Consider the following 15124-nt stretch of genomic DNA (forward strand, 5'->3'; position numbering starts at 1 on the left):
GTGTATTTTTATTCTGATAGGTTCTGCATAATTTAGAACTCTTTCTCTTCCTCCTCTTCATCTTTTGCTGCTTTTTTTTTCATCATTATCACCATTTTCTTCTTCTTTTTTCTTTTATTCATCTTTTCCTTTTTGTTTTATCTTCTCAAGTTTCTTCTTGTTTTACTCTCTTAACAAGAGTAAAAATAAAAAAATCAAACAAAAAAGAAGAAAAAACACATAATGCTCCAAAATTACTTGAAAAATGATGAACTTACATGCATTTAACTAAAAGAAAGAAAGAAATAAGGAAAAGAAGAAGAAAAAAAATGCAGTATTAGAGGAAATATTTTTCTGTACAAAAATACTATTTGTACACTAAAATCAGCCACTAAAATTAGCCACCAATGTATTTATTGATAAATACATGTGTGGTTTAATTTATTTTCAATGTATATTTGTATTCCAATATGTATTTTATGCTGGTGGCTGACTTTGGTGGCTGATTTTAGTGGACACATAGCATAACTCATTTTTGTATTTGCAGCGAATTTGGATGTAAAATGAAGATACTTGAGTGTAATACAAAGATATTTGGGTATATTTTAAAAAATTTTGGGTGTATTTTTATTCAGATAAGTTCTGCATAATTCAGAACTCTTTTTCTTCCTCCTCCTCATTTTCTGTTGGTTTTTTCATCATCATCACCATCTTCTTTTATTTCTTATTCATCTTTTTCTTTTTATTTTACATTCTCAAGTTTCTTCTTGTTTTACTCTCTTAACAAGAAGAAAAACAAAAAATCAAACAAAGAAAAAGAAGAAACACATAATACTACAAAATTACTTGGAAAAGGGTGAACTTACATTCATTTAACTAAAAGAAAGAAAGAAATAAGAAAAAGAAGAAGAAGAAAAAAAATACAACTTTAGAGGAAATATTTTTCTATACCAAAATGCTATTTGTACAATAAAATCAGCTACTAAAATCATCCACCAATGTATTTATGTAAAATACATGTACATGTGTGGTTTAATTTATTTTCAATGTATATTTGTATTCCAATATGTATTTTGTACTGGTGACTGACGTTGGTGGTTGATTTTAGTGTACACGTAGTATAACTCATTTCTGTATTTGCAGCAAATTTGGATGTAAAACGAAGATATTTGAGTGTATTGTTATTCTTATAAGTTCTGCATAATTTAGAACTCTTCCTCTTCCTTCTCTTCATCTTCTGCTATTTCTTCTTCTTCATCTTCTTATTTCATATTCTCATAATTCTTTTTAGGGAAAAATCAAATAAAAAAAATACATAATATTGCAAAATCAAAAGAAGAAGGAGGAGAAACACGACGATGAAGATGAAACACGTGAAGAAAAAGGAGGAGAAACACAAAGAAGAATGAGAAGAAGAAGGAAGAAGTGGAGGAGGAAGAGAAACACGAAGAAAAAATGACACTTGTGATTTTCATCGAGAACGAAGAAGAGTCGTTCATAATGATGAATGAGCGCTTTGGAAATGTGATGCGTGTCTTAACACGCTTTGGTAGGTGAATAAAACTTCAATTGGGTTTGGCCCAACTTGTAAGATCTGTAAGTTAAAAAGATTTATATGTGTAAACATAACTAATTAAATAATTACAATAACTAACTACTAATAAAAATGAACAATAAATAAATAAGAAATGCTAGAGAGACAATAATTTTGTTGAACAATATGAACAACCACCAATCAAATTAAAATATACCACACCTCTAAATTAACCCTCTAAATTTTAATATTAAAATAATAATCTATACACTAATAAAATAAACATTCAATATATCTAAATATTTACATTGTTTAATATTTTCATTGTTTACCTTTACTTTTCCTAAATAAAATACATGTGTGTTTTTAGTGGTTGAGTTAGTGATTTAGCCTCTCGGGCAAGCGTAAGAAAAGATTTGTATGAAAGAGATTTGGTTTCACCGTTTGACAGATGATGCTTCTTCGAGTTCAGACTCGCCAAGACTTGTTCGAATCCCAGGAGAGTTTTCAAGTGGTCAAGCAAAAGCAAAACCTTTTGTTGAGCGAGTTAGTAGTTGTGGCTGTGTGTTGTTGGGTGAGGGGTTGAGATTTTGAAAGTGATAGGAAGAGAAACCGAAGAAGAAGAAGAAGAAGAAGAAGAAATGAGAGTAGACGGGAATGATTTCAGGTTAACCTTGGGTGGCAGAGAAAGTTTACACATATCACACATGCAGAGCAAAACGTCATTGACGTTTTCTGCACCGCCTAACGGCGTTGATGATTTGCAGCTTACTGTTGGCACCTCCCACAACGGCATATTACCGTTTTACTTTTCACATTTTTATGCTCTTATGCATTTTTTAAATCTCACCCTTTACAGCTTAATTTTGTTCCCTCTACTCGTATATATAATGTATCCACTCAAAAGATGCGAGTGAAAATGGGAGCTAAGTTCCTAGAAACCTCCTCTGTTGACTACCCTCTCATAAGCGATGACCTGTTGGTAGGACAAAAGAGAAGCCAATCATTATGGTTAGTCTTTACATGCTCTTCTGTCGTTGTGCTTGTTTGTGAGTGGTTCTTGCGTTCTGTGCCGGTAAATTATGGCGGCAGAACTGTTGGGAGGAGCTGCCATTGGAGCTGTCTTCGGAGAATTGCTGAAGGCGGTTCTTGAAGTTAAGGACAAGGCCAGCAATTTCAAGAATACCTTGGCGTACCTCAGAACGATTCTGGTGAAGATAGATCCTTTGATCAAGGAAATGGAGCAACAGAACGATGAATTAGGGCGGCCGAAGGAGGAGCTGGATTCGCTGATTGAAGAGATGGAAGAGGGGACAAAGCTTGTTTACAGGTGTTCCAAGATCCACAGGTTGAATTTCCTTGCCAGGATACAGTACCAAGATGAACTTGCCAAATTGGTGGTGTCTCTAGAACGTTTCTTTAGGTTCGATGTGCCGGCTCAGACTTCAAGAGATACCAAAGAGACCTTGCTCAAAGTCACAAGGATACTTAGTGCTGTTAGGAAGCTCCCCTTAGCTAGAACTGAAAGCGCAACCGGTTCGGCTTCTGACTTGGATTCTATGACTCTGGAATCATATGTGTGTGACACTCTACCACTGCAGCTGAATGATGAAAAGGAGAGGGAAGCTGATTCTACCGAGGAAGCCGCTGAATTAGAGCGCCTTGCTAAGCCGGTGTTGGAAGATATTGCCAGCCTTGTGCAGAAGGGTAGCCAAGTAAGTTTCTATATTCTTCTGCCATTTATTTTCAAGAGGAATAATCAATTTAATTAGAAGCCACAGCTGAATTTGATATCATTTATAACACTCCCCCTCAAATGGAAGCTCATAAAGCTTTAAGCTTGCGAGTTCTGACAAATTAACCCCCTTTAACAATGACAAAATATAAAGAAGACACCACAAAACGTGAGTGAATGAATGGCAGGGCAAAATAATGTTCATAGCCACAACTTAAAAACCGATTTAACTAGAAGAAAACTAAGGGACTTCTGTTTATAAAAGTTTCTTTCATGATCTTTAAATTTACAAGTGTAAAATACAGGCAGGGACCAATATATATATATATATATATATATATATATATATATATATATATATATATATATATATATATATATTACTTGACTTCTGAGAAAGTTCTCTTATAAAGGGACCAATTTATATGCAGGCAGAGGCAGAAATACATAAAGGGCGTCAAGACTTGCAAAACAAGCATGAAGCAAGTGGTAGACTGAGAAGCAGCATTGAGTTTTTTGGCAGTAGAATGGGATTTACAGTTAGTGATTCTATTTTATTCCATGAAAATAATTTGATTGCTGAAGATATCTCTAAACTAGAAGATGCATTTAAGCAGTTATTGTCATTTTTCAGGTTTGTATATTTTTAGCTTAATATTGTTCATGTTGAGCCAACAATTCATTGCTTGCATTGTAAACTTGTAATCACTTGAAGTATCTGTTTTCTTTTGTTTTCTTTTTTCCTTTCTTTTATTTTTTTTCAGTTCCACCTCACTGCCACAGAAGGGACCTACTTAATTGACTTGTTACTCATTTTTCATTAGGTTACTCATCACTTGAGTTTATTTGTATATGATGTTAAACAAAGTTCTGTAAGTCCAGAGATCTCTAGATATTTTAAGTGTTTTGATGGTGTCATTCTGCACCAGGGCACCCTTCTTTCAGTTCTCCATTTTGTTCTAATGAGTCTTGTACTTTATGATCACAACAGTTTCTTAGTTCCATGGTTCTTAATTGGTGGTTGCCTGATGGTTTCCATGATAATATATATTTTATGTAAAAAGTGAAAAATATCTTCTAAGCTCATAATATAATGAAATTATCATGGCAAAACAATGACAGTTCTTTGAGGCATATTTGGGCTTTATACCTTTGCTGCTTTCAGTGTTGTTAGTTCATGAAGATGTGAATCTTTTTTTAATTTTTTTCCTGCTTTGTAATAAGAGTGTTTTTCTTATGGGTGAAAAATTCATTCATGTTGCCATGAAATTATATTTTATCCTGTCTGCTTACAGCAAGCCTGTGGAACCTAAGCACCTCTTTGATTGCCTTACAAGCTCTATGCGACCCTCGTCAGGATCTCCCGGCCATGAGGGTGATCCTAGTGGAAAGAAACCTTCCTCTTCTCATCATTCTGAGTCCCACGAAAATAACAACAGTGCTGATCCTGTTTTATGTACTCTTCTCAATCTTATACCATCAAGAATTGTGTCACCTCTACATTACTTAGCTCAGCAACTGGTTGAAGCTGGTCAACAACAACAGCTACTCAGAATCTACAGGTAATGCTCTTTGTTTTGATGCTGTTACACTGCAGAAGTAAAGTTGAAATTGCCTTGGATTAGATCTCTACTTTTGGAAAATTTAAAATCTAAGTGAGAATGAAAATTATGGTTATCCGTTAATTTCAAGTCAATTTACCTACTAAAGTGAAGGGGAGCCTTGGTACAACTTTTGAGTTCTCTCCATGTAACGTAAAGGTTGGAATCAACCCGAGGGTGTGACCCTTCCCTGAGCCATGCATAATGCAGATGCTTCGCAACATACTGCCCTTTTTTATCTACAAAAATAAAATTTGCCTCGAAGTTATGAGAAAAGTAACCATGCTCACAGCTTTTGTTCTCAGCCTGAATCCTCATCATGCTAAGGGCCAAAATTGGTCGTTATGAAATGGATCTCTTGAGTCTTGATTATGGGGGTTAAGTTAATGGTTTGAACCTTGAGGAGTAACTTGGAGTTCATTTTACTCTTCAAACATTCCTTTCCCTCCAAAATCAAAACTCAAAAACACATTACACACCATTAAGGAATAATTTGACACATCCAAAGTGTACTATTAACAATCAGGGTCAAGATTTCTGTGACCCAGGGACTGTAACATGAAATCCATAATCACTCCTTCTCCTTGGCTATATCAGTTGTCATAAAATTCCAGGAAAATTCTAATCTTACGTTACAAAATATTTTCATCCTCTAAACTGTTGTAGGAACTGTTATTAAGAAATTGCAGACTAAGCGAATGTAATATAAGTCCAATAATAATTAATATTATTGCTGCAAGTATTTATTATTATAATCTTTGCCATTGTTTAGAGATGCCCGTTCTAATTGGTTGGAAGAAAGCATCCAAATATTTGGGGTTGAGAAACTCAACAATGACGATGCTCAAAAGTTGCAGTTGGAGATATTAGAAGCCAAAATTGGAAGCTGGCATATAATGCCTATAGCCGTAAGAAGATTGTAGAATTGATCTGTCTGCCTTCTGTTTTCCTTTCAAATATATAACTAACTATACATGGACAGGTCAAGCTGTTTGCTGGAGAGCGGAATGTTTGTAATCTGATATTTGAAGGCTTTGATTCACTCGCTGAACAGTGTTTCTCCGAGGTGACTACAAACAATATCTCCATGCTACTTAGTATTGGTGAAGCAAATGCCAAAATCATTAAATCCCCGCAAAACTTCCATTTACTTTTAGACATGTGTGAAACAATGTTACAGCTTCATTTAGAGGTATGGCTCCTGACATCCAGAATCTTAAATTTAGCTACTATCACTTTCATGCATTGCTTTATAAATCCCAAGGGTTCTACTAAAATATTTCTATACTATTTTCAATGATATTGATAAGTTCCTTTTTAATCATTCTATATTGAGATTGAAGTGAACCACTTCTGCTTGATAAGTTCCTTTTTCTTTCTACACTCTTTTCTAAACCTATTAAAAAAACACAAGGCATACACTCTTTACCAACTATTTCACATGACAATTTGCAGATTGAAACACTTTTTAGAGGCAAAGCTTGCACTGAAATAAGAGAAGCAGTATTTCGTTTTACAAAACAACTTGCACAAATGGCCAACGAGGTCTTTGGAGATCTCGAAGAAGTAGTTGAAAAGGATGCTATAGAGATTGCAGTAACAGATGGAGTGCATCCTTTAACAAGCTATATGATTAATTTTGTGAGGGTTTTATATGAGTAAGTTCCTATTTTCGGCATTCTGATAACTGATCCCAATAAGTTATCCTATCATCAAATTGTTGATATTTGATAGCAATCTTGATTTGACAGTTGATAAATGCAGTTTGTTGCTACATATTTTTCCTTTCAGTTACACTTTGTAAAATTTTCATTACTGTTCAATATATGACTATATCTATAAGGGGGTTGTGCAAACCAATACTTTATTTTGCATTTAAGAGATATTGCTTACTAAACATTCAGTTTCTATAAATTTTGCCAAGATCTTGTTGATGTTCACATATTTTACCTAATTAGAATTCTATAAACGTATACAGCTACCAGTCCACCTTGAAGCAACTGTTCCAAGAATTTGAAGGTGGAGACTATTCTTTGCAGCAGGCATCTGTAACTAAGCGAATAATGAAGGCTTTGGAATCCAAATTAGATTTGAAGTCAAAGCAGTATAGAGACCCTGCATTTAAGCATATTTTTCTCATGAACAATATTTATTATATTGTTAAATTTGTTCAGAGGTGGGTGATGACATCCACCATTGATTATTGATTTATTTAACTCACAGTTTAAATGCATTTTCTGCTGGTTCCATGTTATTTTTTTTCTAATCCTCTTATATTTTAGCTCTGAAGCCAAGGATATATTAGGGGATGATTGGGTACGACTACATAGTGGAATTGTGCAGCACCATGCAAATCAATACATAAGAAATGCTTGGGCAAAGGTATTGTTCTATTGACCCAATTGAGTGCAACATGTCTTGCAGCTCAGTTTCTGAACAAATCATCACATTCTTGCCATTTAATAAAGCCAGTCAATGCCTAGCCCATGTCCTCTTTTGGACATCTGACCCTACATATGCAGCTTAGAGAATCAAGAAATTTGTTTGATTTTTCTATGAGCTTTAGTGCAATGGTTAAGTTGCTCCATATCACCTCAAGGTCACAGGTTCAAGGTGTAGAATCGGCCACTTACACTTGTGTCAGTTTAGGTGACGCACATTACATCCTTTAAATTTGACTCAGTATTAAACTCTATGTATCACAGGATGCTTATGTTTTAGTATTATTAGAAATTACAAATAAGGGTGGATATTTATCTCTCATAGTCTCATATCATACCACTTTATATCATATTAAATATTTCATTAAATCCTAATTCTTAACTTTCCCTGTTTCCTACCTAAAAACCATAGTCTGAACAATATGGTAAGACCGTAAGAGCTGCAATATTTCCCTTTTCTTATCAATTTTCTCTGTCAAGAAGTAATGTATTCTTTGGTGGTATTGTGTGGTATATATATTAGTGTTCATTTTGGTTTTGGGTTTTGACCTTTGTGCAATCATTTGGATAAGAGCTTAGAATGTCATCGTCATCTTCAATGATTTCAGTCAATTCAGAAGGTACTGTTCTATTGTTGAACTTTTATTATTTACCTTCGCAGACTCTGCAATGCCTATCTGATAAGGGTTTATATGTTGGCATGAACAATGGTGTTAGCAGAGCAGTTCTTAAGGACAGGTGATCTTTAAGTTGCTTTATGTTAATTTATTTGGCAAAGCATTCTCTCCCTCTCTATCCCCACCAACATGTGAATTTGCATCTGTTCTTAGGTTGAAGACATTCAATGATATGTTTGAGGAACTCCATCGGAAGCAATCTCAATGGAAAGTTCCTGACGCTGAATTGCAAGAGTCTCTACAGCTTGCAGTTGCTATGATCGTGTTGCCTGGCTATAGAACCTTTGTGGGACGTTTTGGGTATGTTTGTAATTTCAATTACTTGCAAATCATGAATGCATTGTTGCTCTTATATGTTTGCACATGATGCTTTGTTTTTGTGTGAGTGAGATTTTATTTAACTTTGATGCATAACCTTTTGTCTTACAGGTCTTTTTTGAAGGTTAAGCACATCAAATACACAGCAGAAGATCTAGAACAAATGTTGGGTGACTTTTTCGAAGGAAAATTCATGAGCCAAGCGAAACGATAAATAAGTAGCTGATGATTAATTTGGGATGGTAGGCAGGGACAAATGAGTGGCTTTGGTATCTGATTGCATCTTCTAGTTTCATGGAGGATTGGTGCAAATGTGTTAAGAGATTTTGGTATTACAACATATCCATAGTCCCACATTAGATAGTATAGGATACTTTGAAGTTGAATCTAAAGAGAGTTGTTTCCCACTAATAGGACTTTGGAGTGGATGTTACAATACTCCCTTGATGTTTGGAGTTTTAAAACTCCATATAATTTTAACAAAAAAATTCTATTAAAATTTACTTTACCTTGATTTAGGTTAACATTTAATGCATACTGATAAAATCAATAAATAATTAATACTTTTTTTTTGAAAAACTACAAACATATTAATTACAATTTATAAAATATATTTTTACTAAATGATAATTATAATTATTATAAGAAATTTAATATGTTCTATTAATATATAAGTTATTTAATTAGTTAATAAAATATAATTAATTAATAATTTTATATTTTATTTATTTTAATTATTTATTTAAAATTATAATTTATTTCATAAAGTTTATTTAATATACTATCTTCTTTTGTTCATTGAAAATAATGAATTTGTTCACCGACAAACTTATTCCTATTTCTCTACAATTTGAATTGTATTTGTATATTTTTATTTTTTTTATTATTAATCTAATCTTATTCACATATTTGAATTTTAAATTTTTAAAATTTTTTATTTAAAATTTAGATAGATATAATTTAAATTAATAATTTAATTTAATAAAAATAAACGTATTTGTATTATTTTTATTATTTTAAGCAAAAAATATCTCTAACTATATTTTCTATGTAAGATTTATTAATCTTTTTAGATATTATGTACTTATATATACATTCTAATATTATTAATTTAAAAGATTACATATATCTATCTCTTTTGTTGAAATATTTAAAAATCATGTTTAACTGCTTTAAAAAAATAATACGAGAACATTTATTTAAAACAAGATGAATATATTTATTTAAAATTTAAAAATTTTAAATAAATTTATTCGTATTAATTTTAAAATAATATGAATATGTTTGTTTAAATAAAAAAATTTTAGAATAATAAGAGTATTATATCTTTTTAATTCTTTTAAATTTTTATTTTTATCATAATTTTATAATAATTTAATATCAATCTAAAATAAAATAAATTTAAATTAAAATAAAAAATTTAACCTAAATAAAATTTAATGTTAATTCTTTTCTCTTTCTTTAATAATTAAATGATGATTTTTCTCTCTCTTTTTAATTAAGGAGTACTAAAATTTCAAATACGTTAACTTTTGTTTAACTCTTTAAGAAGAGTTTTAATACTCCAAACCTTCCAGGAGTATTGAATCAGGCGCCGGACTTTGACTTGATTTGGTAAAGTTTTTTGAAGAGGTGTTTGTGCTTTTTAAAAGTTCAAACTCTTCATTTTGTGTTTGGTAAATCAAAAATCAATGTGCTTGTGCTTGCAGCTTTTAAAAGATCGAGATACTTTTAAGATAGAATTTTTCAAAGTTGACTTATACTTTTCAAAATTTAAAAGTCTAATATAACTTTATATGTTAACTAATTTTTAAATTTAATGCTTACATTTATGTTGTTACGGTCCAGTCCAGCTGGCGAACCATCCGACCTGGCCCCTGGACAAATCGGTCCATGCGGACGGGTTATTGCGCGTAACCCGCCGGACCTACGACCCGGGTACATTCTCCTGTTACCAGCTATCTGCCAGCTGGGGGGTAGGAAGCTTCCAGGAAAGAGGGCACCTCTCGTGGGGCCCGCCCTACTGACAGGGTATAAAGGGGGAGGGTCCTACCCCTCCCCCCAAGGTATGTCACTTTACTCCCTCCTCACGCATCGCCTGCACACCTCACTGACTTGAACATCGGAGTGTCTTTGCAGGTGGCACCCCCTTTCATCGCACAAAGAGCCCGTGAGGTCGTCTGCCCGCGCATCCAACCCAGATCCCAGCTCACCCCACCAGCTCGTAAGGAAACGTCTTGACCTATCCGATACACCGACCAACCGGACATTGGCGCCGTCTGTGGGAACGACTGACATGGATTTTATTTTGGAGCCTGTAGCGGTAGATGATAGGGGCAACCCACGCAGAATTGAACGTGGGGGAACCTCGGGGGTTCCCCAGCACGAGCACATCAGATCCCCACCGCGCCTGCCCGATAGACGACCCTTTGGAGGAACCCGAAGCGACAGTGCCAGAATAATCCAGGAGCTGTGCCACAGAGTGCAGAACCTGGAATGAGAAGTGGCTGGCAGGGAGCGTCGCCAATCAACACCAAGTCAAGAGCGTTCCCGACCTTCCTAGAGGAGGGAGAGAAGTCCTCGATGTAGTCATTCCAGGCATACTCCGATCCCCAGATCAGAGCCAGAGAGCCAAGAGTAAAATAGAGAAGCGCCGAGAAGACGGCGAGACCCCGTGATATATACCCGATCGCGCAGGGAAGGCTCCAGGGAAGGATCAAGGAGAAACCGGTCACAAGGAGAGGACAGCGGAGAGAGCGCGAGGAGAAGTCGACAACCGGTGATCATGGGAGCGACCCCTTTCCACCACTCAATCCTCGAGGTCCGGCTTCCAAAGCACTTTGATAAGCCGACCGACATGAGGTATGACGGGACCCAAGATCCCTAAGAACATCTGACGGCCTTCGAGGCCAAGATGAACTTGGAAGGGGTCGGTGACGAAGTCAGATGCCGCGCTTTTCCGGTCACCTTAGCAGGACCAGCGATACGATGGTTCAACGGCCTCTCCCAAGCCTCTATAACGACCTTCGGGGACATCACCCGAGCCTTCCTAGCCCAGTTTACTACCTGCATTGCGAAGGCGAAACACCCGATCAACCTTCTCGGGATAACGCAAAGAGCCGGAGAGCCGACCAGAAAATACCTGGACAGGTTCAACGATGAGTGCTTGGAGATCGATGGCCTAACCAACTCGGTGGCCAGTTTATGTTTGACAAACGGGTTGCTAAATGAAGATTTCAGGAAGCATCTTGCCACCAAGCCCGTGTGGACGATGCAGGAAATCCAGAACGTGGCAAGGGAATATATCAATGATGAAGAAGTCAGACAGGTCGTGGCAGCCAACAAGCGGCAGCCCACCTACAACCAACCTCGACAGCACGGCAGCGGAGATAGGCTTAAGGAACACTCCAAGGATGGAGTCCCAGCCAAAAACTCCAAAACATTCCCTCTGGTTGCCAAGTTCACCAATTACACTCTCCTAGCCGTCCCAATTGTGGAGGTATATCAGCAAATAGCCGATAAGAGTATCCTGTCGAAGCCCCGACCTCTCAAGGACAGGACCGGGAAAAACAAGAGCCTTTATTGTGATTACCATAAAGGCTTTGGTCACAAGACCCAAGACTGTTTTGATCTCAGAGACGCCTTGGAATAGGCGATCCAAGATGGCAAGCTGGCGGAACTATCCCATCTCATAAGAGAGCTGAGGAGGCGAGATAGGGATCGTCCCGATGACAGGGACAGAGCCGTGAGACAAAGGAGGGAACCCGAAGAAGACAGCGAACGGGGACTCATGGTGGTGAACGTCGTGGTCGGAAGAGACGTTGCCCCCAGGTCAAGATCGCCTCGTCCGGCACCACACCTCCCCCAGGAAAGTACCACTGATCTCGTTTGGACCTGAAGACCAGTGGATTGAAGGCATGCAAGAAAACCCTCCTATGGTGATCACGGCCAGGATGGGAACCGAGTTGGTTAAGCGAATCCTTGTGGACACCGGCGCGGATTCGAACATCATGTTCCGCAATGTATTCAATGCCTTAGGTCTACGAGATGCCGACCTGAAGACCCACCAGCACAGTGTGGTCGGTCTCGGATATCACTTCATCAAGCCAGATGGGATAATCTCTTTGCCGGTCTCCATAGGCAGAGGTCCAGAAAGGAGGACCGTAATGGCGGAGTTCGTTATCCTAAGGGACTCCACAGCCTACAACATCATAATGGAAAGAGAAACCATCAATGAACTCGGAGCAATAATCTACACTAAGTTACTGGTGATGAAGTTTGTTTCTAATAATGGGTCGACTGGATCCATCAAGGGAGATTTAGAAACGGCAGTCGCATGCAACAACGCCAGTCTCTCCCTGAGGAAGAAATTCCAGGAAGCAATCGGGATCTTCTTGGCCGACTTGGATGCAATAATTGAGGACAAGCCCAGGCCAGAGCCTGAGGGAGACCTCGAGAAGATCAGGATCGGCGACTCGGAGGCAAAGTTCACCTTCGTGAATAGAAACCTCCCTCATGAGCTAAAGGGGCCATTGGTGGAAGTAATTTGAAAAAATGGCGACCTGTTCGCATGGACGCCAGCCGACATGCCGTGTATCGACCCCAACCTCATGTCGCACCACCTAGCGGTGAGAGTCGACACTAAGCCGGTAGCGCAGAGGAGGAGGAAAATGCCCCAGGAAAGAGCCGATGAAGTGGCCAGATAGACGGCCGGCCTCTTGCAAGCAGGGTTCATCCGGGAGCTGGAGTACTCAACATGGCTGTCAAACGTTGTCTTGGTCAGGAAACCTAGCGGAAAGTGGAGAATGTGCGTAGAGTACTCTGACCTCAACAAAGCCTGCCCCAAAGACTCTTTCCCCCTTCCTAATATTGATGCACTAGTAGACCCGACCTCGGGTTACCGGTACATGAGCTTCATAGACGCCTATTCTGGATATAACCAGATCCCGATGCATCGACCAGATGAAGAAAAGATGGTGTTCATAACGCCAGGAGGAACATATTGCTACAAGGTGGTGCCATTTGGGCTGAAGAATGCGGGAGCCACGTATCAAAGGCTGATGAACAAGATATTCAGTGACATCATTGGTAAGACGGTAGAAGTTTACGTGGACAACATCCTAGTCAAGACCATTAAGGTCGACGACCTCATTGATGACTTGGAGAGCGTATTCGCAGCTCTTTGGCGACACGGTATGAGGTTGAACCCATTCAAGTGCGCCTTCGTCATGGAGGCCGGAAAATTCCTGGGATTCATGATAACCCAGAGAGGGGTCGAAGCCAATTCAGAAAAGTGCGAGGTGATCCTACAAATGACAAGCCCAGAAAACGTAAAGGACGTGCAGAGGCTGGCCGGAAGGTTAACTGCGCTATTCCGATTTCTCGGCGCGTCGGCCACCATGGCCCTCCCTTTCTTCAATTTGATGAAGAAAGGAATCGCGTTTGAATGGACCCCAGCTTGCGAGGAAGTCTTTAATCACTTCAAGAGAATCATCTCGTCACCACCAGTCCTCGGTAAGCCCAAAAATGGGAAAATACTATTCTTGTACTTGGCAGTAACAGACGAGGCCGTCGCAACCGTCTTGTTGTGAGAAGAGGGGAAGGTTCAGCAGCCGGTCTACTTCATAAGCAAAGTGCTACAAGGGGCAGAGTTGAGATATAGCAAGTTAGAAAAACTTGCTTACGCACTGCTGACCTTGTCCCGTAGGCTCCGGCAATATTTTCAAAGGCATCCAATAACAATTAGAACAGACCAGGCGATCCGAAAAATATTGCAGAAACCCGACCTGGCGGGCCAGAGGATAGCCTGGGCAATTGAGCTGTCCCAATATGACCTGCACTATGAGCCTAGACACGCCATCAAGGTCCAAGCAATGGCAGATTTCCTATTTGAGGTCACAGAAGACCCTCCCGGCAACCCGAACATACGGTGGAAGCTCCACGTAGATGGAGCCTCCAACCAAACATTCGGAGGAGCAGGAATCATCTTGGAAAGCCCTACCGGAGTCGTATACGAGCAGTCGATCAAGTTCGACTTTCCTGTATCAAACAATCAAGCAGAGTACGAGGCCCTCCTTAGCGGCCTCCAGTTGGCAAAAGAGGTCAGGGCCACAAGAGTAGAAGTGTGCAGTGACTCCCACATTGTCACGTCACAGGTCAATGGGGAATACCAAGCTAGTGATTCGCTGCTGCAGAAGTACTTGGAGCAAGTTAACAGGTTGAGTAAGGAATTTGATGAAGTCACCGTACAACACGTCCCTAGGGAGAAAAACACAAGGGCCAACCTTTTATCTAAGATGGCAAGCACAAAGCCGGGAACAGACAACCGCTCCCTCATCCAAGGCCTGATGAAGGAACCAGTTGTGACCTTACACCTTGTCCGCTCAAGCCCCTAATGGATGGACGTGATTACCGACTTTTTGGAAAACAGTAAACTACCTAGTACGACAAAGCAGCAAGAGGGCTAAGAAGAGAAGCAGCCAAGTACACCATAATACAGGGACAATTGTTTAAGAGAGGCTTAGCCAACCCCTACTGAATTCCCTACACCCCGACCAGACGAATTACGTGTTACACGAAGTCCACGAGGGATGCTGTGGCCACCACATAGGGGGAAAGCTCTAGCCCGAAAGCTCGTCAGGGCTGGATACTACTGGCCCTTGATGATGGTGGACTCTTAAAGTATTCGTGGAGAAGTGCAAGAGGTGTCAGGAGAACGCCAACTTCCACAAGGCTCCGGCAGCAGAACTTAGCCTCCTGATGGCCTCCCGACCATTTTCGCAGTGGTAAGTTGACCTGTTTGGGCCCTTCCCGGTAGAGTGGAGGCCGAGCCACTCGCC

General features: G+C 38.8%; 3 protein-coding genes and 1 long non-coding RNA gene across 5 annotated transcripts; 3 read left to right on the top strand and 1 right to left on the bottom strand.

The window, feature by feature from the left end:
- Window positions 1-1136: 1136 nt before the first annotated feature.
- On the bottom strand, window positions 1137-2094 carry LOC140175358 (uncharacterized). Its single transcript, XR_011866019.1, has 2 exons — window positions 1955-2094; window positions 1137-1573 (listed from the first exon to the last, which is right to left on the bottom strand). It is a non-coding gene; the product is annotated as an uncharacterized lncRNA (long non-coding RNA).
- On the top strand, window positions 1894-8809 carry LOC112711466 (exocyst complex component EXO70A1). Of its 2 annotated transcripts, none has more exons than XM_025764129.2 (11): window positions 1894-3228; window positions 3680-3882; window positions 4544-4810; window positions 5622-5757; window positions 5832-6041; window positions 6305-6507; window positions 6828-7025; window positions 7132-7231; window positions 7952-8028; window positions 8121-8267; window positions 8397-8809. In XM_025764129.2, the coding sequence occupies exons 1-11, from the start codon at window positions 2596-2598 to the stop codon at window positions 8497-8499; spliced, it is 2277 nt and encodes a 758-aa protein (XP_025619914.1). In that variant the 5' UTR covers window positions 1894-2595; the 3' UTR covers window positions 8500-8809. The 2 variants fall into 2 exon arrangements, 1 of the variants encoding a protein (XP_025619914.1); XR_003157500.3 differs by having other exon boundaries at window positions 1910-3228; window positions 7132-7498.
- A 2390-nt stretch (window positions 8810-11199) lies between these two features.
- LOC112709422 (uncharacterized) lies at window positions 11200-11937 on the top strand. The gene has a single exon (XM_025761307.1). It carries the CDS (start codon window positions 11200-11202, stop codon window positions 11935-11937), a length of 738 nt encoding a protein of 245 aa, XP_025617092.1.
- Window positions 11938-14158: 2221 nt separating this feature from the next.
- Window positions 14159-14680, top strand: LOC140175191 (uncharacterized). Its single transcript, XM_072202132.1, has one exon. The coding sequence runs from the start codon at window positions 14159-14161 to the stop codon at window positions 14678-14680; it is 522 nt and encodes a 173-aa protein (XP_072058233.1).
- The last annotated feature ends 444 nt before the right edge of the window (window positions 14681-15124 follow it).

This window comes from Arachis hypogaea, chromosome 9, assembly GCF_003086295.3.
Source record: "Arachis hypogaea cultivar Tifrunner chromosome 9, arahy.Tifrunner.gnm2.J5K5, whole genome shotgun sequence".
In the NCBI taxonomy this organism is placed as follows: Eukaryota; Viridiplantae; Streptophyta; class Magnoliopsida; order Fabales; family Fabaceae; genus Arachis; species Arachis hypogaea.